This window comes from Pan troglodytes, chromosome 19 (genome assembly GCF_028858775.2).
Source record: "Pan troglodytes isolate AG18354 chromosome 19, NHGRI_mPanTro3-v2.0_pri, whole genome shotgun sequence".
Lineage (NCBI taxonomy): Eukaryota > Metazoa > Chordata > Mammalia > Primates > Hominidae > Pan > Pan troglodytes.
In genome coordinates this window covers 10,904,186-10,928,756 of record NC_072417.2, presented here as the reverse complement: position 1 = coordinate 10,928,756, position 24,571 = coordinate 10,904,186, and the positions used below count along the sequence as shown (strand labels likewise).

General features: G+C 49.7%; 2 protein-coding genes across 8 annotated transcripts in view; one reads left to right on the top strand and one right to left on the bottom strand.

The window, feature by feature from the left end:
• The first annotated feature begins 13,084 nt into the window (after positions 1-13,084).
• The window catches only part of RPH3AL (rabphilin 3A like (without C2 domains)), a 232,033-nt gene continuing 220,546 nt past the window's right edge, over positions 13,085-24,571 (top strand). For 2 of the 6 annotated variants that reach the window (XM_063799488.1, XM_054670928.2), the window contains exon 1: positions 16,781-16,869. The gene's annotated coding sequence lies outside the window, so the exon portion shown is untranslated. Of the gene's footprint in view, positions 13,379-14,177; positions 16,870-18,507; positions 18,606-24,571 lie in introns of those variants that run through there. The other 4 variants (XM_063799490.1, XM_063799494.1, XM_063799491.1 and 1 more) reach the window with 4 other exon arrangements.
• On the bottom strand, positions 15,595-19,675 carry LIAT1 (ligand of ATE1). Of its 2 annotated transcripts, none has more exons than XM_016931094.4 (2): positions 19,311-19,675; positions 15,595-16,850 (listed from the first exon to the last, which is right to left on the bottom strand). In XM_016931094.4, the coding sequence occupies exons 1-2, from the start codon at positions 19,615-19,617 to the stop codon at positions 15,919-15,921; spliced, it is 1,239 nt and encodes a 412-aa protein (XP_016786583.3). In that variant the 5' UTR covers positions 19,618-19,675; the 3' UTR covers positions 15,595-15,918. The 2 variants fall into 2 exon arrangements, with proteins under 2 accessions (XP_016786583.3, XP_016786582.3); XM_016931093.4 differs by having other exon boundaries at positions 15,595-16,853; positions 19,311-19,634.

Genomic DNA, 24,571 nt, shown 5'->3' with positions numbered 1-24,571 from the left:
TTGGGATAATGGCCTCCAGCTCCAACATGTTGCTGCAAAAGACATGGTTTTATTCTTTTTTTATGGCTGAGGGGTATCCATGGTATACATTTGCCATATTTTCTTTATTCAGTTGCCCGTGGATGGGCGCTTAGATTGATTCCATGTCTTCACTATTGTGAGTTGTGCTGCACTGGACCTGCAAGTGTGGGTGTCTGCATTGGACCTGCGAGTGTGGGTGTCTGCATTGGACCTGCGAGTGTGGGTGTCTTTTGGATAGAAGAGTTTCTTTTCCTTTGGGTGGACACCCATGGTGGGATTGTTGGGTAGAATGGTAGTTCTACTTTTGGTTCTCTGAGAACTCTCCATGCTGGTTTTTCTTGAGGGTTGTGCTGATTTACATTCCCACAAGCAGCGTGCAGGCCTTCCCTCTTTTCTACGTCCTTGCCAACATCTGTTGTTTTTTGACTTTGTAGAAAGTCTTGCCCTGGTAGTATGTATACAGACTTTAATAATTGATTGTTCTTTTGGCTCGTCTGTTCTTCTACAATGAGTTAGTGTTACTGGTATAATAAAAACAGGAATTAAGAATCAAAAAAGAATTAAGAATCAAATAAATGGCCGGGCACACTGACTCACACCTGTAATCCCAGCACTTTGGGAGGCTGAGGTGGGGGCATCACTTGAGGTCAGGAGTTCAAGACCAGCCTGGCCAACATGATGAAACCCCATCTCTACTAAAAAATACAAAAATTAGCTGGGCGTGGTGGGAAGCACTTGTAATCCCAGCAACTCCAGAGGCTGAAGCAGGAGAATCACTTGAACCGGGCAGGCGGAGGCTGCAGTGAGCCGAGATCACACCACTGCACTTCAGCCTGGGCAACAGAGTGAGACTCCATCTCAAAAACAAACAAACAAACAAACAAAAAGCCCTTTCTTCCCAAAGTATATACTTTGTCAAAATGGTACAACTAAGATTTGTGGGCCATGTGCCGTGGCTCATGCCTGTATTCCCAGCACTCTGGGAGGCTGAGGGAGGTGGATTGCTTGAGCCCAAGAGTTTGAGACTAGCCTGGTCAACATGACAAAACCTTGTTTCTACAAAAAATACAAAAATTAGTTGAGCGCAGTGTCGTGAACCTGTAGTCCCAGCTACTTGGGAGGCTGAGGTGGGAGAATCGGTTGAACCTGGGAGGTGGGGATTGCAGTGAGCCTTGATCACACCACTGCCCTCCAGCCTGGGTAACAGGGCAAGACCCTGTCTCACAAAAAACAAACAAAAAACAAACAGGATTTGTGCATTCTAATGTAATTTTTTTCTCAAAGAAAATGCAGAGTCATCCAAAGGGTTGATCTTGTCCACTGCACAGAGAGAGCCAATTTACCAAGACAGCAGTATTGCAACAGAGAAAGAGTTTAATAAACACAGAGCCAGCTAAGCAGAAGAACAGGAGTTTATTATTCCTCAAATCCGCCTCTGAAAATTCAGAGGCTAGAGTTTTGTTTGTTTGTTTTGAGACGGAGTCTTGCTCTGTTGTCCAGGCTGGAGTGCAGTGGTGCGATCTCGGCTCACTGCAACCTCTGCCTCCTGGGTTCAAGTGATTCTCGTGCCTTGGCCTCCCAAGTAGCTGGGACTACAGGCGCCCACCACCATGTCTGATTAATTTTTATATTTTTAGTAGAGATGGGGGTTTTACCAGGTTGGCCAGGCTGGTCTCGAACTCCTGACCTCAGGTGATCCACCTGCCTCAGCCTCCCAAAATGCTCAGCTCCCAAAAGGCGTGAGCCACCACACCTGGTTCTGAGTCATAATTTATAATCTGTGGCTGATTTGTTAGTTTCACAAAGGCAGTGTGGTCCCCAAGCAAGGAAGGGGTTTGTTTGGGGTAGGGGTTGTTATCATCTTTGTTTCATTGTTGGTTTGTTTTTTGAGACAGGGTCTTGTCCTGTCACCCAGGCTAGAGCACAGTGGCACGATCTCAGCTTACTGCAACCTCTGCCTCCTGAGTAGCTGGGCCTGCAGTGCGTGCCACTACACCTGGGTAATTTCTGTATTTTTTGTAGAGACAGGGTTTCACCATGTTGCCCAGGCTGCTGTCAAACTCTTGGGCTTAAGTGATTCACCCGCCTCGGCCACCCAAAGTGTTGGGATTACAGGCGTGAGCCACCGCGCCCAGCCTGAAAGTGCTCATTCTTAAAAATAAAAAAATTCATATTAGCAAAAATAAAAATCATTCGTATTCTCCCCAGCCATTGCTAATTTTTTGGAGAACCGCAGCTTTTGATGGTGGTCAGAATGGAGCTGTCTAAGGGGATACGTTGCTTTTAGACTGAGTACTGTTCTCAAGCTCACAATGGTGCAGTGTTGAATCAAGACGTTAGAGCGTGAAGGGGCTTTTTTTTTTTTTTTAAGTGGAAAGTTTTTGTTCTTTATGTTTGCTGGCTTCCTTTTCAGAATGAGAATAGGGGCCTTGATGTGTCAAATCAGTTGCTGGTAATTACAAATTACTCCTTTTCTCTAGAAGGCTTTGGGCTTTGTTTAGGTAATTAAGCTGGCAAGTACAATTAACAGGATGTTCCCAATGCCAGCACACCACCTTCCCGATCCCAAGAATTCTTACAAAGCAAGAAGGGTCCAAAAAGTTAGTTTAAATGAACTGTTAAATGAATCGTTTCATTCATTTTATTCACGTGTTAATCGTATCCACTTACTTTCAAAAGGAGATAGGGATAGCTACAAGACATCTACGTGACAGAGGCACTAAAACCCTGTCTGTTGGTTGCTGTGAATCTCCTGTTTTTTGGAAAAGTGACCCATTTTAAAGTTCAGGGTGATCACCGGGCACCTGCCACGAGTGACTTCGTTTTGGTCGCTCTGGACTGTTGGGCCTAGTGCAGTACCTTAGTCCAAAACAATGGCCTCCTGTAAATTTTTTTACCCTAGTATAAGGAAGTGAGCCCCTAAAAGACAAGGCTTTTCTCGGGACTAAACTCGAAGAGGACTTTACCACCACCTGTATCTACACAGGGGACACAAAGTCGAAGATCCTCACATTGACCCAATGCCATTTCTTTTTTTTCTTTTTCTTTTTCTTTTTGAATTGAGATGGAGTCTTGCTCTGTCGCCCAGGCTGGAGTGCAGGGGCACGATCTCAGCTCACTGCAATCTCCACCTCCTAGGTTCAAGCAATTCTCCTGCCTCAGCCTCCCGAGTAGCTAGGATTACAGGCACCCACAACCACACCCAGCTATTTTTTGTATGTTTAGTAGAGATGGGGTTTTGCCATGTTGGCCAGGCTGGTTTCAAACTCCTGACCTCAGGTGATCCACCCACCTCTGCCTCCCAAAGCGCTGGGATTGCAGGCGTGAGCCACCGTGCCCGGCCCCAATGCCGTTTCCTATTTGGCTCTTAGGAAAGGCAAAGAGGGCATTTAAAACTGGGAGTAACCCATAGTAGAATGAGTACACACAGACTTTGAGCCAGAATGCCTGGTTCAAATCCCAGCTTCACCACTTAGTAGCTGTGTGACCTTGGGCAAGCCCCTTAAACTCCCTATAGAACAGGGATGGCAAGAGTTCTTTACTCCCAGAAATGTCGTGACGATTAAATGAGTTGATATGTGCAAAGCGCTTAGAACAGTACCTGGCGTGAGTTAAAAGCTATATGAGTGTTTATTGTTTTAATTGTCTTTTGGCTTATTTCACCCCCCCAAAACATACCCAAAACACTAGAAAATTGCACTAAAATGTGCATATAAGGATATTCATTGCAAAGTTGTTTAGAATAGCCAAAAAAAAAAAAAAAAAAAAAAAAAAAGGCTGGGCACAGTGGCTCATGCCTGTAATCCCAGCACTTTGGGAGGCCAAGGCGGGCAGATCACGAGGTCAGGAGTTCGAGACCAGGACCAGCCTGACCAACATGGTGAAACCCCATCTCTATGAAAAATACAAAAATTAGCCGGGCGTGGTGGCAGGTGCCTGTAATCCCAGCTACTTGGGAGGCTGAGGCGGGAGAATCACTTGAACCTGGGAGGTGGAGCTTGCAGTGAGCCAAGATCGTGCCACTGCACTCCAGCCTGGGCAATAGAGAGAGACTCTATCTCAAAAAAAAAAAAAAAAAAGAAAAAAGAAAAAAAAGAAACTAGACGTCCACAGATAGAGAACTGAATAAACAGTTCATACAGTGGAATACTAGGTAAACATCACAAACGATGATGCAGATGTCAGTTTAGTGATTTGGAAAGACATCCATGCCATATATATATATATATTTTGTTTTGTTTTGTTTTGTTTTTCGAGATGGAGTCTTGAAAAAATACACCCAGGCAAGGGTGCAGTACTGCAATCTCAGCTCACTGCAACCTCTGCCCCCTGGGTTCAAGCAATTCTCCTGCCTCAGCCTCCCGAGTAGCTGGGACTACAGCTGTGCACCACCACGTCCGGCTAATTTTTTTGTATTTTTAGTAGAGACAGGTTTTCACCATGTTGGCCAGGCTGGTCTTGAACTCCTGACCTCAAGTAATCTGCCCACTTCAACCTCCTAAAGTGCTGGGATTACAGGTGTGAGCCACCACACCTGGACACCAAGCCATATTTTTAAGAAAATTACTTAAAAACAATTTATGTATTGTTATCCCATTAATTTTCTTTTCTTTTGTTTTTTTTGAGATGGAGTTTTGCTCGTTGCCCAGGCTAGAGTGCAATGGCACGATCTTGGCTCACTGCAACCTCTGCCTCCCGTGTTCAAGCGATTCTCCTGCCTCAGCCTTCCTGAGTAGCTGAGATTACAGGCATGCGCCACCACGCCCGGCTAATTTTGTAAGTTTAGTAGAGACAGGGTTTCCCCATGTTGGTTGGGCTGGTCTCGAACTCCTGACCTCAGGTGATCCACCTGCCTCGGCCTCCCAAAGTGCTGGGATTACAGGCGTGAGCCATTGCGTCCGGCCTTAATTTTCATTTTCATTTTTTAAATGTTTTGTAGAGACAGGGTCTCATTTTTGTTGCCCAGGCTGGTCTTGAACTCCTGGCCTCAAGAAATCCTCCTGTATTGGCCTCTCAAAGAGCAGGGGTTGAGCCACCATGTGTGGCCATATTTTTTATTTTTTCAGAGCTAGGTTCTTGTTCTGTTACCCAGGCTGGAGTGCAGTGGTGCCCCTATAGCTTACTGCAGACTTGAGCTCCTGGCCTCAAGTGATCCTCCCACATCAGCCTCCCAAGGTGCTGGGGTTACAGACATGAGCCAACACACCTGGCAATTTTGTTTTCCTGTACTTAGATATATTAACAGAAGAAGGCTGGAAGGATGAATCCAAACAGATGAGGCTATCTCTCTCCTAATGGTGGGACTAGTCAGTGTTTTTAAAACTTTTTTTTTTTTGAGACAAAGTCTCGTTCTGTCGCTCAGGCTGGAGTGCAGTGGAGAGCGATCTCGGCTCACTGCAACCTCCACCTCCTGGGTTCAAGTGATTCTCCTGCCACAGCCTCCTGAGTAGCTGGGACTACAGGCGTCTGCCACCGCACCCGGCTAATTTTTGTATTTTTCATAGGGATGGGGTTTCACCATGTTGGCCAGGCTGGTCTCGAACTTCTGACTTCAAACGATCCGCCCACCTTGGCCTCCCAAAGTGCCGGGATTACAGGCATGTGCCATCACGCCCAGCCTCCTAAAACATTTTTTTTTTTTTTTTGCTTCTCTGTATTTTCTGGTTTGCCTCACTACCTATGCATTTCTTGAAAAGTAAGATCTGGGTGACATCACATTGTTTCTGGTGATCTGATTTAATTTAGAGAAACCAGAGAATTAAATGGTTAGTGTACCTGTCCGTTAGACCAGGGTCACGAACTGGGAAGAATGAGATTTTCTGCTGTTAGCAAGCTAAAAAGTTAGCCTGCTATAATTTCTTTTCATGTTTTTTTTTTTTTTTTTTTTTTTTTTTTTTTGAGATGGAGTCTTGCTCTGTTGCCCAGGCTGGAGTGCAATGGCATAATCTCAACTCACTGCAGCCTCCGCCTCCCGAGTTCCAGCGATTCTCCTGCCTCGGCCTCCCGAGTAGCTGGGATTACAGGCGCCAGACACCGTGCCAGGATAGTTTTTGTATTTTTAGTAGAAATGGGGTTTCACCATGTTGGCCAAACTGGTCTCGAACTCCTGACCTCTTGATCCCCCAACCTCGGCCTCCCAAAGTGCTAGGATTATAGGTGTGAGCCACCGTGCCTGGCCGCCCGCCACAATTTCATGGATGTGAGCTAAAGACAGGAGACTCTGGGGCCAGAGACAAGACAAAGGATGTTTATTAGTCACAGCAAAGCAGTAGCCAGAGTGTTTGCAATTGTGCTGGTTTCCTCAGAATCACTTCCCACAGGGTGACAGGAAGAGGCTCTAGGTGACATGAGGACAGAAGGGCTTACGTTACAGCAGCGGAGCTCTGAGCCCGGGAACCGGGATCTTCTGTCATCATTGAAGCTAATCTGCCCTTTGCTCTGGAGGGAGACACGATCTCTATCTTCCAAGGCTATTCATCCTATGAAAGAGAGTCTGAATCAAAGGTAGCCAGTGGTGACGGGGAGAAACATAAGTAGAGTGAGAATTCCGTACGGGGAATTGTGTCCCGACAACCAGAGCCTCTCACGGCGAATGTGCAGGGAGTTACCTGGGACTTTGTTAGACTGCAGGTTCTGATACTGTAAGTCTGGTTTGCAGGGAGGACCTGAGAATCCACTAGCAAGGGAGTTTCTTTTTAAAACATTTTGTTAATTTTTTTGAGGGAGTCTTGCTCTGTTGCCCAGGCAGGAGTGCAGTGGCGTGATCTTGGCTTACTGCAGCCTCGACTTCCCAGGCTCAAGCTATCCTCCCACCTCAGCTTCCCACGTAGCTAAGACTATAGGCATGCGCCACCACACCTGGCCGGCCAAAATGTTGATTATTTTTTAGAAACAGAGTCTCGCTCTGTCACCCAGGCTGGAGTGCAGTGGTGTAACCATAGCTCACTGTAACCTTGAGCTCCTGGGCTCAGCTGATCCTCCTGCTTTAGCCTCCTGAGTGGCTGGGAGGGCCAACTATTTTTTTTTGTAGAGACGGATTCTGGCTCTGTTGCCCATGCTGCTCTCGAACTCACGGCCTCAAGTCATCCTCCCACTTCAGCCTTCCAATGTGCTGTGACTACAGGCACGAGCCGCTGTGCACCCCCAACAAGAGAGTTTCTAACAAGCCCCTGTCACGTTGGTTCTTCTGGTCCCAGGACCACATTTTGTGCAGTGCAGCCTTAGGCTCTGGTCCTCAACGGCACGGCGTGGGCAGGAGCTGCAGGCAGAGGCTGCGGAGAGGAGCCCGGAAGCATGGCTCTGGGACGGTGGAAGGAGGCACATGCCTGTCCAGTGACGGTCAGAGGGGATGTCAGTGGTGTCAGAGGCCCAGCTTAGACCATGGACAAACACGCAGTGTGGCCAGGAGGTCTGAGACAATGGGGCCCCTCGGGAGCCCGGGTGGTGGAGGTTTCTACCTCCTCAGGCCCCTCCTCCCCTTCTGGCCACAATTCCCAGGAACCCTTCTCTCTTCCAAAACCACTCCTTCCATTCCACTGACCCCACGGACAAGCCCCACTGGTCTATCTCCTCCCATTGCTGCCTTGATCTATCTCCTCCCATTGTTGTTGACTCCTGGGGGGGTGTGGCTTGGCTCCCACCTGCTGAGGTCTTAGATACTGCAGTGCAGTAATTAAAAGCAGGATCTCTGGAACCAGCTAGCCTGGGTGTGACATGCCAGCGTCTCCTCTTACTCCTGGTGTGACCCTGGGCAAGTCACTTTCCCAGTCTGTGCCCATTCCCTTGGATGTGATGGGAACTATAGCATCTCGCACCTCGAACATTGTCGAGGAGCTGAAACAAAGTCATGTATGTTCAATGGCCAACGCCTGCCTGGGCAGAGGAGATGCCACAGAAACAGGAACTGTTAGTATCATTCTGGCAGCAACACGCAGAGAACTGCATATTTAGCAGTTGCTTGATATAGATTTCCTAAAAGACAATTGGAGACCTCAGAGCAATTCTCTTAGGAATTGTGTAATTCTAGCAATCACCTCCTCTCTAAGCCTCAGTTGTAAAATGGAAATAATTTCTACTGCAAAGGGAGCAAATGAGATAGAAGAAGTTATATATAAACTATAAAATGCCATAAGATATTATAGCTACAATTAAAGGTGCAGGCAAGACACAGAACACATGGCATGAAAATGTAACACAGGCCAAGGTGGCGGCTCACGCCTGTAATCCCAGCACTTTGGGAGGCCGAGAGGGGTGGATCAGCTGAGGTCAGGAGTTCGAGCCCAGCCTGGCCAACATGGTGAAACACCATCTCTACTAAAATACAAAAATTAGCCAGCTGTGGTGGCAGATGCCCGTAATCCCAGCTACTCGGGAGGCTGAGGCAGGAGAATCACTTGAACCCAGGAGGCGGAGGTTGCAGTGAGCCGAGATCACACCATTGCCCTCCAGCCTGGGTGAGAGTGAGACTCCACCTCAAAAAAAAAAACAAACAAAAAACAACCCATAATACAAATAGCTGCACACAACTCCTGGTATGAGCATAGCAAGTGGGCCCCATCATTCTTCCCCCATCAGCTTTACTGACGTAAAATTGACAAAAATAACAAAGCTGAAGGGGCCCATTCAGTGTTTTCTTTCTTTTCTTTTCTTTTCTTTTTTTTTTTTTGAGACAGAGTCTTTCTCTATCACCCAGGGTAGAGTGCACTGGTGTCATCTCCGCTCACTGCAACCTCCACCTCCTGGGTTCAAGCCATTCCCCTGCCTCAGCCCCCCAAGTAGCAGGGATTACAGGCGCCCGCTGCCACACCTGGCTAAGTTTGTATTTTTAGTAGAGATGGGGTTTCACCATATTGGCTGTTGGTTAGGCTGGTCTCGAACTCTTGACCTCAAGTGATCTGCCCGCCTCAGCTTCCCAAAGTGTTGGGATGACGGGCGTGAGCCACTGCACCTGGCCAGGGGCCCATTTGGTCTTATCTGGCTCTTAACTCCCCCTGCAGTGACCTCAACCCTGTAGGCCACAGCGTTGTTTCTGGAAATGCATGCAGAGGCCCCTGAGCATTGGCAGTGGGTGTCTTGGGTAACGCAGTTTCTTACGACAATGTTGGGTTTCGGGCTTTCCAGCCCTCAGATTAAGGGTGAGACAACTCACTGAGAATCGTGACTGATGGAAGAGTCCGACTGTATTAGTCAGTTATTGCTGTATAACAAGATTACCTCCAAATGTAGTGGCTTTAAACAACGTTATTATGTCAGTTTCTGTGGGGCAGGAATCTGGGTGCCTCTTGGCTGGATGTCTCTGGCTTGGGGTCTCTCACAGAGGGAGGCACCTCAAGGCTCAACTGGGCTCCACCTGCTTCCAAGCGCACTCATGTGGCTGGTAGCAGGACTCAGGTCCACCATGCTGTTGGGCGGAGATATCATTTCTTTCCGGAGGGCACCTTTCCTCAGGCAGCCCGCACAACACTGCAGCTGGCTTTCCCCAGAGCAAGATCCCTGAGAGAAAGAGAGAGAGATAAAGAGAGATAAAGAGATAAAGGTGGTGACTCACATCTGTAATTCCAGCAATTTGGGAGGCGGAGGCAGGAGGATTGCCTGAGCCCAGGAGTTTGAGACCAGCTTGGGCAACATGGTGAGACCGTGTCTCTACAACAAATACAAAACTTAGCCAGGTGTGGTGGTGTGTGTCTGTGGTCCCAGCTACTCAGGAGGCTGAGGTGGGAGGATCACCTGAGCCTGGAGAGGCTGAGCCTGCAGTGAGCTGTGACCGCGCCACTGAGCTCCCGTCTGGGCAACAGAGTGAGACTGTGTCTCAAAAAAAAGACAAAAAGTAAAAAGTGTGTCACATGGAAACCAGAGCCTCCCCCATTCCCTCTTTCTCTCTCTTTCTCTGTCTCTTGCTAATAAATAGACTCTATTTTTGTATTTTTGAGACAGAGTTTCACTCTGTCGCCTGGGCTGGAGTGCAGTGGCAGGATCACGGCTCACTGCAGCCTCGACCTGCAGGCTGATGATCCTCCCACCTCAGCCTCCTGAGTAATTGGGACTCCAGGCACATGTTGCCATGCACAGCTAATTTTTTTATTTTTTGTAGAGACAGGGTCTCACTATGTTGCCCAGGCTGGTCTTGAACTCCTGGACTCAAGTGGTTCTCATGCCTCAGCCTCCCGAAGTGTTGGGATTACAGGCGTGAGCCACCACGTGCAGCCTTGGTACCTTATTATTAACTCAAGTCCATAGTTTACATGAGGGTTCACTCTTGGTGTACATTGTAAGGGTCTGGACAACTGTATAACGACATGTAACTCCCGTCTTGGTCTCATACAGAATAGTCTCATTGCCCTAAATATCCCCGTCTCCACCTACCCATTGCTTCTCTTCCTCCTCCTGAACACAATCTCTTTCTGTAACTTCCTCTTGGAAGTGACATCCCATCACTTTTGCCATATTCTGTTCACTGGAAAGAGCCAACAGGTTCAACCCGCATTCAAGAGACGAGCATGAATACCAGGAGGCAGAGATCCTTGGGGGCCATTTACCAGGCCAACCGCACAAAGGCGGCCACAGCCCTGAGCTTGTCTTCCTGTGGGGCCCACAGTGGATGTTCACGAGGCTCACGCAGGAGCGCCTTGTTCCTGAGTCTCAAACTACTACCTGTGTGTGTACGAAGCATCTCGGTGCCAGGAAACCCAGAGTCTTCTCGTGCTGGGGGTCTCCTATTCTGAGTTGGTCATGTGGGCACATTCTAGCTACGTGACTAGCTTTAAAGGTGGAAACTCAGGTGCCACCAAAACCAGGTGCAAATCGTAACCCCAAATGTTATTACTGAACAGTGCTGAAGGTTGCCACACTCTGCTCCAAAACAACTCATGGGCCCATGATTACAGAGCATTGTTTGTCTTTATGGATTCCATAGCAATGGCCAAGGGTCTGTAGTCTTGGAGATAAGCATGTAGTCAATTCAGGTCAGTTGAGATGGACTCAAGCCCTGTGAGCCACTCCCATGACCGTTGGTCAGAGGCTTTTAAAAACATATCTTTTTTTTTGAGACAGGGTCTTGCTCTGTCACCCAGGCTGATTGTGCAGTGGCACAATCTTGGCTCACTGCAACCTCCGCCTCCCAGGCTCAAGCGATCCTCCTACCTCAGGCTCCCAAGTAGCTGGGACTACTTGGGATAATTTTTGTATATTTTGTAGAGATGGGGTTTTGCTATGTTACCTAGGCCGGTCTCTTAACTCCTGGACTTGAGGAATCCACTTGCCTCGGCCTCCCAAACTGCTGGGATTACAGGCATGAGCCACGGCGCCTCACCAAAAATGAATCATTCTTGATAGGTCATTGGATGGGGTATAAAACATTTAAAAAGTGAAAATTAAAAGGAATCATTCTTCATTTGGAAGGCAATGGACAAACCTGTTCTACTTGTCCTCTCTTAGGGAATCACTCTATATTCTACACAGACTCTGGATTGGCTGGGCACAGTGGCTCATGCCTGTAATCCCAGCACTTTGGAAGGCTGAGGCGGGCTGATCGCTTTAGCTCAGGAGTTTGAGACTAGCCTGGGAAACATGACAAAATCCCATCTCTACCAAAAAATACAAAAATTAGCCAGTCATAGTGGTGTGCACCTGTAGTCCCAGCTACTCAGGAAGCTGAAGGGGGAGGATCGTTTGAGCTTAGGGGGTGGAGGTTGCCGTAAGCCTAGATCATGCCACTGCACTCCAGCCTCTGTGACAGAACCAGACCCTGTCTCAAAGAGAGGAGAGAGAGAGACAGAGACATTCTGGATACATTCTTTTTCTTTCTTTCTTTCTCTTTCTTTTCCTTCCTTCCTTTTCTTCCTTTCCCTTTCTTTCTTTCCTTCCTTCCTTTTTTTTTTTTTTGCTGGAATCTCGCTTTGTTGCCCAGGCTGGAGTGCAAGTGGCGTGATCTCAGCTCATGGCAGCCTCTGCCTCCCAGGTTCAAGTGATTCTCCCACCTTAGCCTCCCAAGTAGCTGGGACTACAGGTGCGTGCCACCACGCTGGTTAATTTTTGTATTATCAGTAGAGACAGGGTTTCACCATGTTGGCCAGGCTGGTTTCAAACTCCTGACCTTAAGTGATCCTCCTGCCTTGGCCTCCCAAAGTGCTGGGATTACAGGCATGAGCCACTGCGCCCAGCCAGATTCTGGATAGATTCTGTAACAATCTGTTTAGCTCATGCGTCCTGTTGGGCTGCCCTGCCCCGCTCCACGTTCTAGGTCTCTGTAGCCATCAAACACTGCATTCACCTGGCTGCTGGGATGTCCTGCCCCGCTCCACGTTCTAGGTCTCTGTAGCCATCAAACACTGCGTCCTGTTGGGCTGCCCTGCCCTACTCCACGCTCTAGGTCTCTGTAGCCATCAAACACTGTATTCGCCTGGCTGCTATGATTAGTCCAGTGATGGACATATGACCCCTGCCAGGCCAGAGACCTTCTTGGGATTGATACAGACACTGGATAGGGACAGAAGAGTAACTCTCTTTTCCTTACAAAATTATAAGGATGTCAGTGGCTGTCTTTGTCATCCTGTGATGAGAACCTGCCTGAACATAAAGCTGATATGGAGGAGGCAGAGGTGAAGTACGGAGAGAGAGAGACATTTTGATGACACAGTGTGACCTCCTGGATCCAGCCATGACTGAAGCCGCAGGCAACCCTGGACTGTTGGCTTTATAAGTCAACCATTCCGGCCAGGCGTGGTAGCTCACGCCTGTAAATCCCAGCACTTTGGGAGTCCGAGGCGAGTGGCTCACTTGAGGTCAGGAGTTCTAGACCAGCCTGGCCAACATGGTGAAACCCCATCTCTACTAAAACTACAAAAATTAGCCGGGCGTGGTGGCGCATGCCTGTAATCCCAGCTACTCAGGAGGCTGAGACAGGAGAATCGCTTGAACCCAGAAGGCGGAGGTTGTGGTGAGCCAAGATGGTGCTTTGCACTCCAGCCTGGGTGATAAGAGTGAAACTCCGTCTCAAAAAAAAAAAAAAAAAAAAAAGAAAAAAAAAGTCAACCATTCCCCTTGGTCTGTAAGGCGGTTTTCACTGTGGTTTGTTTCTTGCCCTGAAGGAGTCCTCACTGCTACAGCCTGGGTGTGAGGAAGATATGCAAACTTCGAACCCAAGGTGTTCTGAGTTGAAGCTACTTGTGTGTTCCAGGAACCTTCACCCCACCTGCTTTCTATCATTATACGTTAAGCACCGGCCTTCAGGGCCCCGGCTTCCTTCCTGCTCCACTCTCTCCTGCTCCGGGCCCCCGTCATTTGTTCTGTGTGTGTGAATTCTATCTCTTGGCCAGCCACTGAAGCCAGATTTCGTTTGTGAAGCTGACCCTTCCAGGAGGTAAGGTCTACACCATTACTTGGGACAGTCTCTCTAGCAGACATGTGGCCACATCAACCTGAAATACCACTGATGAAAACTCGTAAATAGTTTGTTTCCTGGGTGCCAGGCGCCATGCTAGATGCCTCATTGCACTTGATTCTCACAGCACTAAGGTAGGAATTTGCAGTCTGGTTTTCAGATGAGGAAACTAAGGCTCGGAGAGGTGAAGCAATCTGCCAGGGGCCACAATGCTAGCATGTGGTGGGAAAGAGATGAATTCAGCTCTGGTGTCAAAGCTCACCATCTTAGCTACTTTCCCAGAATGTTACCTCACGGCTGGGAGATGACCACAGCCCCCACCCCTGCCTCTCACCGCCATGGAAAGCGCTGCTAAGTGACCGTCTCAGCCCAGTGCACCCTCACACTCCTCTGTGCCCCAGGCCCCAGCCACTGTGGTAGACCCGGAGGGCACGAGATGCCAGCCCCGTGGCTGCCCTCTGTTCTGTCTCTGCCTTTAATATCCTGGGGCACAAGTGAGGTCCTGTGGCTGGCACTGGAGTATTTCCTGCCCCTTTCTCTCCATGGAGAGCAGAGGACAGGCCTGGCCTCAGCACAGGGAGGGCCGTTCCTGTCTGCTAACCATTCTCCATGGCAGGAGAGGACTCTTCCAAACGTCTCTTCAGTATATTTTGACAGGGTGCAAGGGCAAATGTGGAAACTGTAACTGGCCTTTTAAGGAAGGGTCAGAAGAGGGCTGCTCTGCCAGCCCAGGGCTAGCAGGGACCACGATGCCCACTTTTTTTTTTCTTTTTTTCAGACAGTCTTGCTCTGTTGCCCAGGGTGGAGTGCAGTGGCACCATCTTGGCTCTGCCACCTCCGCCTCCTGGGTTCAAGCGATTCTCCTGCCTCGGCCTCCTGAGGAGCTGGGACTACAGGCACCTGCAACCATACCTGGTTAATTCTGTACTTTTACCAGAGACAGGGTTTCACCATATTAGCCAGGCTGGTCTCGAATGCCCGACCTCAGATAATCCACCCGCCCCAGCCTCCCAGTGTTGGGATAATAGGCCTGAGCCACTGCGCCCAGCCATTTTCACTTAACTTTCACATGAGCATTCTGTGATGTCTGTATCGGCTTTAACCTCTCCTGTGTACAGTGTACATTCATTTTTTGTCTACCCCAAAACACTGTAACCTCTTGAAGGTCAGGAATCTCATCTTAGCCCTCCATGCTGTCCCTCTCAGACCCACGGTGTTGCTGAGGTAGCTGAGGCTTCCCCAGAGACCACCCTTTTCCTTTGGACCTTTCAGCTAGAAATGCCAGGAGACACACACACACACACACACACACACAGGACCAGCCCTCGGCCAATGCCTTTGGGGAGTATAAATACCCCAGCTTCCTCACCCTCAGGTGGGATAATTCTAGAAGTGGGTTTGCTTGTCGAATTAAGCCCAGTATGAAAGCTGGCCTAATAGTCCCTGGAAGGGGGGCCAGACACAGTGGCTCATGCCTGTAATGTTGTGGAAGGCCAAGGTGGGAGGACTGCTTGAGGCCAGGAGCTCGAGACCAGCCTGGGCAACATAGTGAGACGGCCCCCCTCCAATCTCTACAAAAACATTTTTAAAATTAGCCAGGCGTGGTGGCACTCGCCTATAGTCCCTGCTACTTAGGGGGCTGAGGCGGGAGGATCATCTGAGCCCACGAGGTGGAGTGCAGTGAGAGCTATGATTTCGCCACTGGTACTCCAGCCTGGGCAACAGAGCGGGATCCTGTCTAAAAAGAAAAGTCCCAGGATTGGCCGTCTTCCCTTCTCTGTGTCACCCTCTACTCATCCTTTCTTCACCTCCCAGATAATCTACTTGCATTTGAACCCTCGTCTCAGGGGCTGCTTCTGGGACAGCACAAACGACGACAGCACGTGGCCCTCACTCACTGACTACTTGTGGAGGGGAGGAATGTGTATTTAGGAGACGCGGCGTAGCGAGGCTTTTTATAATGGAGGATTAGGAGAGGACCATGTTTATGAAAGAAGCAGTATTCCTCTTGGGACTTCCCATGGTCACTTCCCAGGGATGGAGTTCTGGAACCCACTTATTTGAGGCCATATAAAGGCAGGCCATGCATTAAATTAAAACAGAAAAAGGCTCCAAGAGGTTCAGGGCATCGTCCTCGGGCCAACAGAAGCAGGTACGGTGTGAGGAGTTTCACCATGAGATTGAGACTTAAGAGGTAAATCATCTACACACTTTCTTTTCTTTTTGGGGCAGATTATAGACATCTAGCTGTGGTGAGAAATTAAGTAACAGAGATGCTTATTTAAGAAAAAGGAAATTTTGAAAAGAACTCTGTTCACTAAACTGCTTATGTTCTCAAGGCACTGTGGCTCTCCTGGGCAACCGAGGGCAGCTTGGTGATGGGAGAGTCGGCGTCGTCCGTGTACCGAACATCTGTTTCCTTCAGATACGGGTCTCATTTCCTTTTATGATGATGGTTTTTAACACATAAACTTGTGGTGAGGAGGAATTATAAGTTTGTGAGTGTCGCGGGTAGATTTTCACTCCAGCAGAGTAGGAGCTAAGTCAGAGTGTAGAAGCTTTGGGGTAAGGTTTCCTTCAAAATAGAGATTGGGGCACTTGGCTTTCGATGTGGGGTGCCTGTGGCTGGAGCTGCCATCTTTGTCCGAGAGGTAGGGTAAGTTCTCAGGGGCCTCCTCGGCATTGGGGTCGGGGTGGAAGCCCTTGAGGGCCTCAGGGTCGGGGTGGAAGCCCTTGAGGGCTTCAGGGTCGGGGTGGAAACCCTTGAGGGCCTCGGGGTCAGTGTGGAAGCCCTTGAGGGCCTCGGGGTCAGTGTGGAAACCCTTGAGGGCCTTGGGGTCGGGGTGGAAGCCCTTGAGGGCCTTGGGGTCGGGGTGGAAGCCCTTGAGGGCCTCGGGGTGGAAGCCCTTGAGGGCCTCGGGGTCAGTGTGGAAACCCTTGAGGGCCTCAGGGTCGGGGTGGAAGCCCTTGAGGGCCTCGGGGTCGGGGTGGAAGCCCTTGAGGGCCTCGGGGTCGGGGTGGAAGCCCTTGAGGGCCTCGGGGTCGGAGTGGAAGCCCTTGAGGGCCTCGGGGTCGGGGTGGAAGCCCTTGAGGGCCTCGGGGTCGGGGTGGAAGCCCTTGAGGGCCTCGGGGTCGGGGTGGAAGCCGTTGAGGGCCAAGCACCGGTACCGCTTTCTCCGGTTCACTTTATAGATGCGAATCCTTTCCTTCTCTGCCTCCGGGTCAGCAAGAATTCCATCCCAACGCAGACTTTCGTTGATCCGATTCGCAAGGTTCTCTATTTCGGCAAAGTCGGGGAGGCTGACGGTGGAGGAGTCAGAAGGGAGGTGCTTATTTTCCACTTTGCTCTGTCTGTGCTCTGGTTTCGGGCCACGGTCTTTGCACGGACTTAAGATGTCATGAAAGGAGGAAGAAAGCGGCTGGCTCTTCAGGCTCTGACTCTGATGTTTATCTGCTGAGTAGATGAGCAGGTTAGTGTTTGTGGCAATGTCTGCCCTTGGCCTGCTGGGGATGGTGCCAAAATCACCCAAGACGGAAGAGGAGGATGGGGTCCCCTCCGTACCCAGAGCTCAGGCTGCCAAGCCCACCAGCCTCGTGCCCACCTGCCTGTGTGATTTTGCTGAAATCATTTCAGGGCAGGAGGAACCATTCATTGAGCACACAGTCTGAGCCAGGCCGTCTGGGTAAAGGCGATCGGCCCTATTCTTCGGGTGAGGAAACCGAAGTTCCAAAAGGTTCAGGAACTCGCCAGTGTCATGAGCGAGTGGCAGAGCTGGGACCTGAGTGCAGGCTGGGCCCCCAATGCCCCATTCTTTCCACTGGGCCATGCTGCCCCCATCCATCCTCGCCATGTGCTCACCACGGCCATTCCCAGTTCTGGGAGTCTGTGACTCTACCCTAGTCTAGACACTTTATGATGGAAGGAACGGAAAACAACAGAAAAGCTTCCTAAATTTGACTGATGAAAGCAGTATTATGCCAAGCCAGAAATACTTCTGCTGTATGGCTTGTACTGATTTTTTTTTAACATCAATAGCACTTCAGAATTATTTAACGTGCACATAAAATGCTACAAATTGTGGTTCTCTCATCAGCTCGTCCTTTTATTTTAGGGGAGAGAGAAAGAAATCATCTTTTGACATTTCCCTCCCTTGCTACGCCCTGGAAACTATCTGGTTCCCCCTGCTGACGGTATGAGGCACATGTCACTGTAATTTCTACAGTGAAAAGCTACGCCAAAAGGACAATGAACTGCCAAATTTCTTTTTGCAGATACACACAGGGCTTTTTTTTTTTTTTTTTGAGACTGAGTCTCACTCTGCCACCCAGGCTGGAGCACAGTGGCACAATCTTGGCTCACTGCAACCTCCGCCTCTCAGGTTCAAGCAAATCTAGGTGCCTGCCACCATGCCCAGCTAATTTTTGTATTTTCAGTAGAGACGGGGTTTCACCATGTTGGCCAGGCTGGTCTTGAATTCCCAAAGTGCTGGGATTACAGGCGTGAGCCATGTGCCCAGCCACACAGGGCTTCTTGACCTGAACTGCAGAATTTTCTTGCCTTTGTATTACGCCTGAGAAGTACTTATCATCTTCCCATTGCTCCCTTCCCACACTGCACGGTCCATATGGGCGAGGCTGCCACTCTGCCTCCTGCTTGCCTTGGTGCCAGCTCTGCCACAGAGGGCCAGGCCCCAGAACTGGAGCTTAGAGCCCTCTCCCAGACAGCCAAAGCCACTGAGGTGGACCACACGGGCGACAGTGGCCTCACAGCACTCACGGGCACCTGCATTCTCTGTCACTGCTGTGCTCTCTCTCCTCAAAGTGGGTGCTCAGTCCCCTTGTCAAGAAATCTAGGGGTTCTACAAGAAGAGCTTGGTGAGATGTAGGGACTGGGGTTTATGGCAGGTAGGGTATGTGTGTTTGTGAAGGTGTCCCTGAGAGAGACTGCAATTCCTGCCTGCATATGACTACACACGTCAATGTATAACGTATTAACAGTCTGTGTCTGTGTGTGTAGACTATGAATGTGTGTGCATGACAGGGATCTGTGCTTTAGTTTTTTTTGTTTGTTTGTTTTTTTAAGAGACAGGTTCTTGCTTGTTTTCCAGGCTGGAGTGCAATGGTGCGATCATAGCTCACTGCAGCCTGGAAGTCCTGGGTTCAAGTGATCCTCCCACCTCGGCCTCCCAAAGTGCTCGGATTACAGGTGTGAGCCACTGCGTCCCGCCCTTTAGTTTCACTGTTGGTGTTACATTGATAGAAGGTGGGGGGAGTGGTTGAGGGTGTCCCCCGCCCTTTAGTTTCACTGTGGGTCTTACACTGATATGAAGCGGGGAGTGGTTGAGGGTGTCAGGGATTATCGGAGGATGTCACAGTGACTGGTGTCATGGGGTTTGTGCAGTCCAAGGCTGCCCCTTGGTGGGTGCGAGGGGGAGCCCATGCAGCGAGGACCTTTAATACACACGTCTGTGGGTGTGGGTGTCTACCGCGCATCCAGAGGCAGGCAGCCTTAACGCAAGAGGGTGTGAGGAGGGGAGGCAGGAGTCTGCCCTTCTCTGTGCATGAGAGTGAGGGCCTTTCATGTGGCATCAATGTGTTTGGGGTGGGGAAAGTGTCTTGTGAGGAGGGCCTCTGTGGGGAAGGTGCAGACGTTTAAGATTGCCAGTTTTGGCTGAGGGATTAGGAAGTTGAGAGGGTGTCTTTGTGTGGGGCTGGAAGGCTCTTAGGAATGGTGGATATCTGTAGGGGTCTCTGTGTGGGGCTAAGGGACCGCAGAGTTGGTGGATGGTCTCCATGGGTGGGGCTGGGGCATCAACGTGCTGCTGACGGGCATGTGTGAAATGGGGGGGGGGTCCCCAAAGAGTCTCCAGGGAACCGGAGCTGACGCAGCCGGGCTAGCTGCTCCTCTTACCGTCCCCCTTGCCAGACCCCTTGGTCTTCTTCTTCCTTTTTTTCTTCTTCTTCACCTTCCGTTTGGCCAGCTCGGAGGCGCCGCCTGTGATGGGGGGCAGTCTAGACCCCCAGGGGCCCGCGGCGCCGCCCTCCCGCTCCTCCTCCACGCCGTCGTTGTCCTTGTACCCCACTGTCCCCGCCCCACCGCGGCGGTCCATCCGCCCGCTGGGCTGCAACCCAACCCGCCCCGGGGGCGCCCGAGGCCCGCTGCCGACTAGTCGGCGACTCTCAGCGCGGACCGCCAGGCCAGGGCCACGCGTCTCCATGGCGACCACCCCTGCTGCGCCTGCGCAGTCAGGACGCTTCCGCCCGGTGCCCCACGGACCGCGGTGTGCGCATGCGTGCTTCCGTCTTTTGGCGACCTTGGCACACAGCGGTGTGCGCATGTGTGCTTCTGTCGGGGACCTCGGGAACATAGCGGTGTGCGCATGCGTACATCTGTCGGCGTGCTAGGTACGCAGCGGTGCGCGCATGCGTGCTTCCATCTGTTGGCGATACCGGCACAGCGATGTGCGCATGCGTGCTTCTGTCTGCGGAGACCTCCGCGCATAGAAGTGTGCGCACGCGTGCGTCTGTCGGAAACCTCCGCACACAGAGGTGTGCGCATGCGTGCTTCTGTCGGGGACGGCGGCGCACGGTGGTTCGCCCATGCTTGCTTTTGTCTGTTGGAATCTGCAAGTTGACCGCAGGAAGGGGAGGGTGGGCAGAGAGATTTTAAATCCCTGGGCTGACACTCATCTCGTCCAGTCCTGTGCCTCGATCCTCCTGCCTTGGCCTCCCATCCCCACGCCTGGCTAACAGGTTTGATGTTTGGTTTCAGGCTGGTCTCGAACTCCTGGGCTCCATCGATCTTCCCGCCTCGGCCTCCTAGATCGCTGGGATCACAGGCATGAGCCTCCGTGCTCGGCCTCCTGTACCTTTTTAAATGCTGTGTATTCTCCCCTCAATTTTTATTGCCTGAGTTTCAGCCTCGTACATCTACCCTGGACTCTCAAAGCCAATGTGTCCAAAACAAACTTACTTCTTCATGGTTTTCCACTTCAGTGAACAAAACCGCTGGACTGGCCGGAAACCTGGTGGGCTTCCGTGTCCCCCACCCTCTCCCTTGTCCCTTACCCAGGCTGGGGCCGACTGCCGTGTCTGGCACTGGGACTTCTGGGTCCTCTCCTGAATGGTCTCTGCTTTCAAACCTTCCCCACGAACTCTTTTTCCGCACAGCTGCTAGAACAAACTTTTAAAAACAACCAAACCGTTCACTCTCTTGCTAAAAGTCTCCAGTGATGAAAAACAAAACATAAAAAGCCAAAAAGTCCTCCATTGCTTCCTCATCACAATTTACATCAAGATCTAAACTCTTGTGGGGCTCTGTGCAGGGCTGACACCCGTAGTCCCAACACTTTGGGAGGTCAAGGTGGGTGGATCGCTTGAGCCCAGCCTGGGCAACGTAGTGAGACCCCATCTCTACAAAAAATTAACCAGCTGCGCTGAGGGGCACTTGTGGAGGAACTTGAGCCTGCAGTGAGCCGAGATCGCACCACTGCTGTCCAGCCTGGGTAACAAAGCAAGATTTTCTCTCTCTCTCTTTTTTTTTTTTTGGAGACAGAGCCTTCCTCTGTTGCCCAGGCTGGAATGCAGTGGCGTGAACGTGACTCACTGCAACCTCTGCCTCTCAGGTTCAAGTGATTCTTCTGCCTCAGCCTCCCTAGTAGCTAGGACTACAGGTGTGTGCCACCACTCCTGGCTGATTTTTTTTTTTTTTTTTTTGTATTTTTAGTAGAGACGGGGTGTCACCATATTGGCCAGGCTGGTCTCGAACACCTGACCTTGTGATCCGCCTACCTCGGCCTCCCAAAGTGCTGGGATTACAGGCTTGAGCCACCACGCCCGGCCTCTGTGTCTTAAAAAAAAAAAATAACAAAGTGTGGCTTACAAGGCTTGGTATGATGCATCACCTGCTTTTCTTTCTAGGTTTACCCTCCACAGATTGTATTATCTGAAAATGGCTGCAGAGGCTGGGCATGGTGGCTCACGCCTGTAATCCCAGCACTTTGGGAGGCCGAGGCGGGTGGATCACTTGAGGTCAGGAGTTTGAGACCAGCCTGGCCAACATGGAGAAACCCCATCTCTACTAAAAATACAAAAATTAGCTGGGCATGGTGGTGGGTGCATGTAATCCCAGCTATTTGAGAGGCTGAGGCAGGAGAATCACTTGAACCCAGGAGGTAGAGGTTGCAGTGAGTTGAAATTGCATCACTGCACTCCAGCCTGGGCGACAGGGCAAGGCTCCATCTCAAAATAAAATAAAATGATAAAATAAAATAAAATTGCTGTGCTCTAGCCTGGGCGACAGAGCAAGACTCCATCTCAAAATAAAATAAAATGATAAAATAAAACTGGCTGCAGTAATATCTCTTGTCCCACATACTCTTCAAGAATCTTGCCATTCCCATGGCAAGACACAGAGTCTCATTCCGCTGTCCTTCAATTTAAGGGGTTTGTTGACTCGTTTGTAACCAATAGTATGTGGCAGAAGTGCCTCCGTGTGACTTCTCAGGCTAGGTCCTAAAGGGAATGCAGCATCCATCCATCTTCTTAGCCCATGACGTGCTTGCTGTAGAGTCCTGAGCCTCCCAGTGAGAAGTCTGAGGACCCCAAGGCTGTCACACCTTGATAAATCCCCACCTAGTCCACATGGAGAGCCTCTAAGATGTATGGAGAGAAAGATGCCTCAGCTCCTCCAGCCCCCACTTTTCCCATCCAGCTGTCGTCCCGCAGCAGCAGCAGGAGAGACCCCAGGCCAGCCCCAAGCAGACAAGCCTTTCCTGAATTCCTGACCCAAAGAAGCTGTGAGAGAAAATACGATGGTTGTAGTTATTTAAGTTACGAAGGTTTGGAGTGATGTGTTATGCAACAGTAGATAACCGAATGTGTCTTTTTAAAAAGATATGGAATGGTATTTTATCTTTTATTTAATTTCAACTTTTATTTTAGATTCGGGGGGTACATGTGCAAGTTTGTTACATGAGTACATTGAGGTTTGGGGTATGGGTGATCCTGTCACACAGGTGGTGAGTACAACGCCCAACAGTAGTTTCTCAGTCCACATCTTCCAGCCCTTCCTCCCTCTAGTAGCCCCCATTACCCATTGAAAAATCAGCCTTTGATTTTAGCCATTCTAGTGGGTAAGAAGTTGTATTTCTCTGTGGTTTTGAATTGAATTCCCTTGGTGATTAACGAAGTCAAGCACTCTTGAAAGTGCTTTCTGGTCATTTGTATATATATATATATATTTTTTGAGATGGAGCCTTGCTGTGTGGCCCGGGCTTCCATGCAGTGGCACAATCTCCACTCGATGCAGCCTCTGCCTTCTGGATTCAAGCAATTCTCCTCCCTCAGCCTCCTGAGTAGCTGGGATTACAGGCATGCACCACCACACCTGGCTAATTTTTGTATTTTTAGTAGAGACGGGGTTTCACCATATTGGCCAGGCTGCTCTCAAATTCCTGACCTCAGGTGATCCACCCGCCTCGGCCTCCCAAAGTGCTGAGTTTACAGGTGTGAGCCACTGCGCCCGGCCTGTCATTTGTATATCTTTAAGTGTCTTTTGAAGTCTTTTGGCCATTCTGTAATGTGGTTGTTTATTGTTGATTTGTTGTTTGTTGTTGATGTCTTTGCACAACTTGAATATAAGTGTTTTGTCAGCTTTATGACTGCAAAGATTTTTTTTCCAGGTCTGTAACTTATCCATTTTCTGAATGTGGTGTCTTTGGATAAGCAGAAATTTGAAATTCTGATAAATAATTTTTTTCAATTTTCAATTCATTTGATCAGTTTTTTCTTTTTGTATTGTGTCCAAGGATGCTTTGCCTGCCCCATATTGCAAAGACAGTGTGCTATGCTATCTTCTAGAAGCTTTATAGTTCTGGTTTTAGGTTAGGTTCATGATCTACTTCAAATTTATTATTATTTTTTGAGATGGAGTTTCGCTCTTGTCGCCCAGGCTGGAGTGCAGTGGCGTGATCTCAGCTCACTGCAACCTCTGCCTCCCGGATTTAAGCAATTCTCCTGCCTCAGCCCCCAAGTAGCTGGGATTACAGGCATGCACAAACATGCCAGGCTAATTTTGTATTTTTAGTAGAGGCAGGGTTTTACCACGTTGGCCAGGCTGGGCTTGAACTCCTGACCTCAAGTGATCCGCCCGCCTCGGCCTCCCAGAGTGCTGGGATTATAGGTGTGAGCCACCGCACCTGGCCTACCTCAAATTGATTTTGTGAATAAAGTCACATATAGGAGTCACATTTATTTTTTCCCAAATGGATTTCCAGTTTTTCCAGGAACTTCCATTGAAAAGACATTCCTTTTCCCATTGACTTGACTTGGTACTTTTCATTACGATTTTTAAAAATTTTTTTGGGATGGAGTTTCACTCTGTGGCCCAGGCTGGAGTGCAGTGGTACGATCTCGGCTCACTGCAACCTCCACTTCCCAGGTTCAAGTGGTTCTTCTGCCTCAGCCTCCTGAGTAGCTGGCACTACAGGTGCGTGCCACCATACCTGGCTAATTTTTTTTTTTTTTTTTGTATTTTTAGTAGAGATGGGGCTTCACCATTTTGGCCAGGCTGGTCTCAAACTCCTGACCTCAAGTGATCCACCTGCGTCAGCCTCCCAAAGTGCTGGGATTACAGGCGTGAGTCAGCACAGCTGGTCATTTCTGATTTCCCTTTCTTTTCTTTTCTTTTTTTGAGACAGGGTCTCACTGTTTTGCCCAAGCGGGTCTCAGATCTCTGGGCTCAAGTGATCCTCCTACCTTGGCCTCCCAAAGCATTGGGATTACAGGCATGAGCCACCATACCCAGCCTGACTTGGTATTTTTGTAGAAAATGAGTTAACTATGTGTTTGTCAATCTATTTCTGGACTCTGTTTTGTTCTGTTGTTCTGTCTATCCTTTGATCAATACCACATCATCTTGACTTATCATCTTGTAGCTTTATGGTAAATCTTTTTTTAAAAAAAATAAAAATAAAAAATAGAGATGGATTATCAGTATGTTCCCCAGGCTGGTCTCAAACTCCTGAGCTCACATTGTCCTCCCGCCTTTGCCTTCCAAAGTGCTGGGGTTACAGGCGTGAGCCGCCGTGCCCGGCCCATGGTAAATGTTGATGTCATGTAGTGTAAGTCTTCCAACTGTTATTTTTGAAGATTGTTTGGATGATTCTAGAG

Excerpts from the sequence above, each read along its gene's own strand:
- LIAT1 (XM_016931093.4), bottom strand. The coding sequence starts at position 19,617 with ATGGAGACGCGTGGCCCTGGCCTGGCGGTCCGCGCTGAGAGTCGCCGA. Across the intron at positions 16,854-19,310 it reads GGGGTCTGGCAAGGGGGACG|CAGATAAACATCAGAGTCAG; the intron begins GTAAGAGGAGCA and ends TCATCTACTCAG.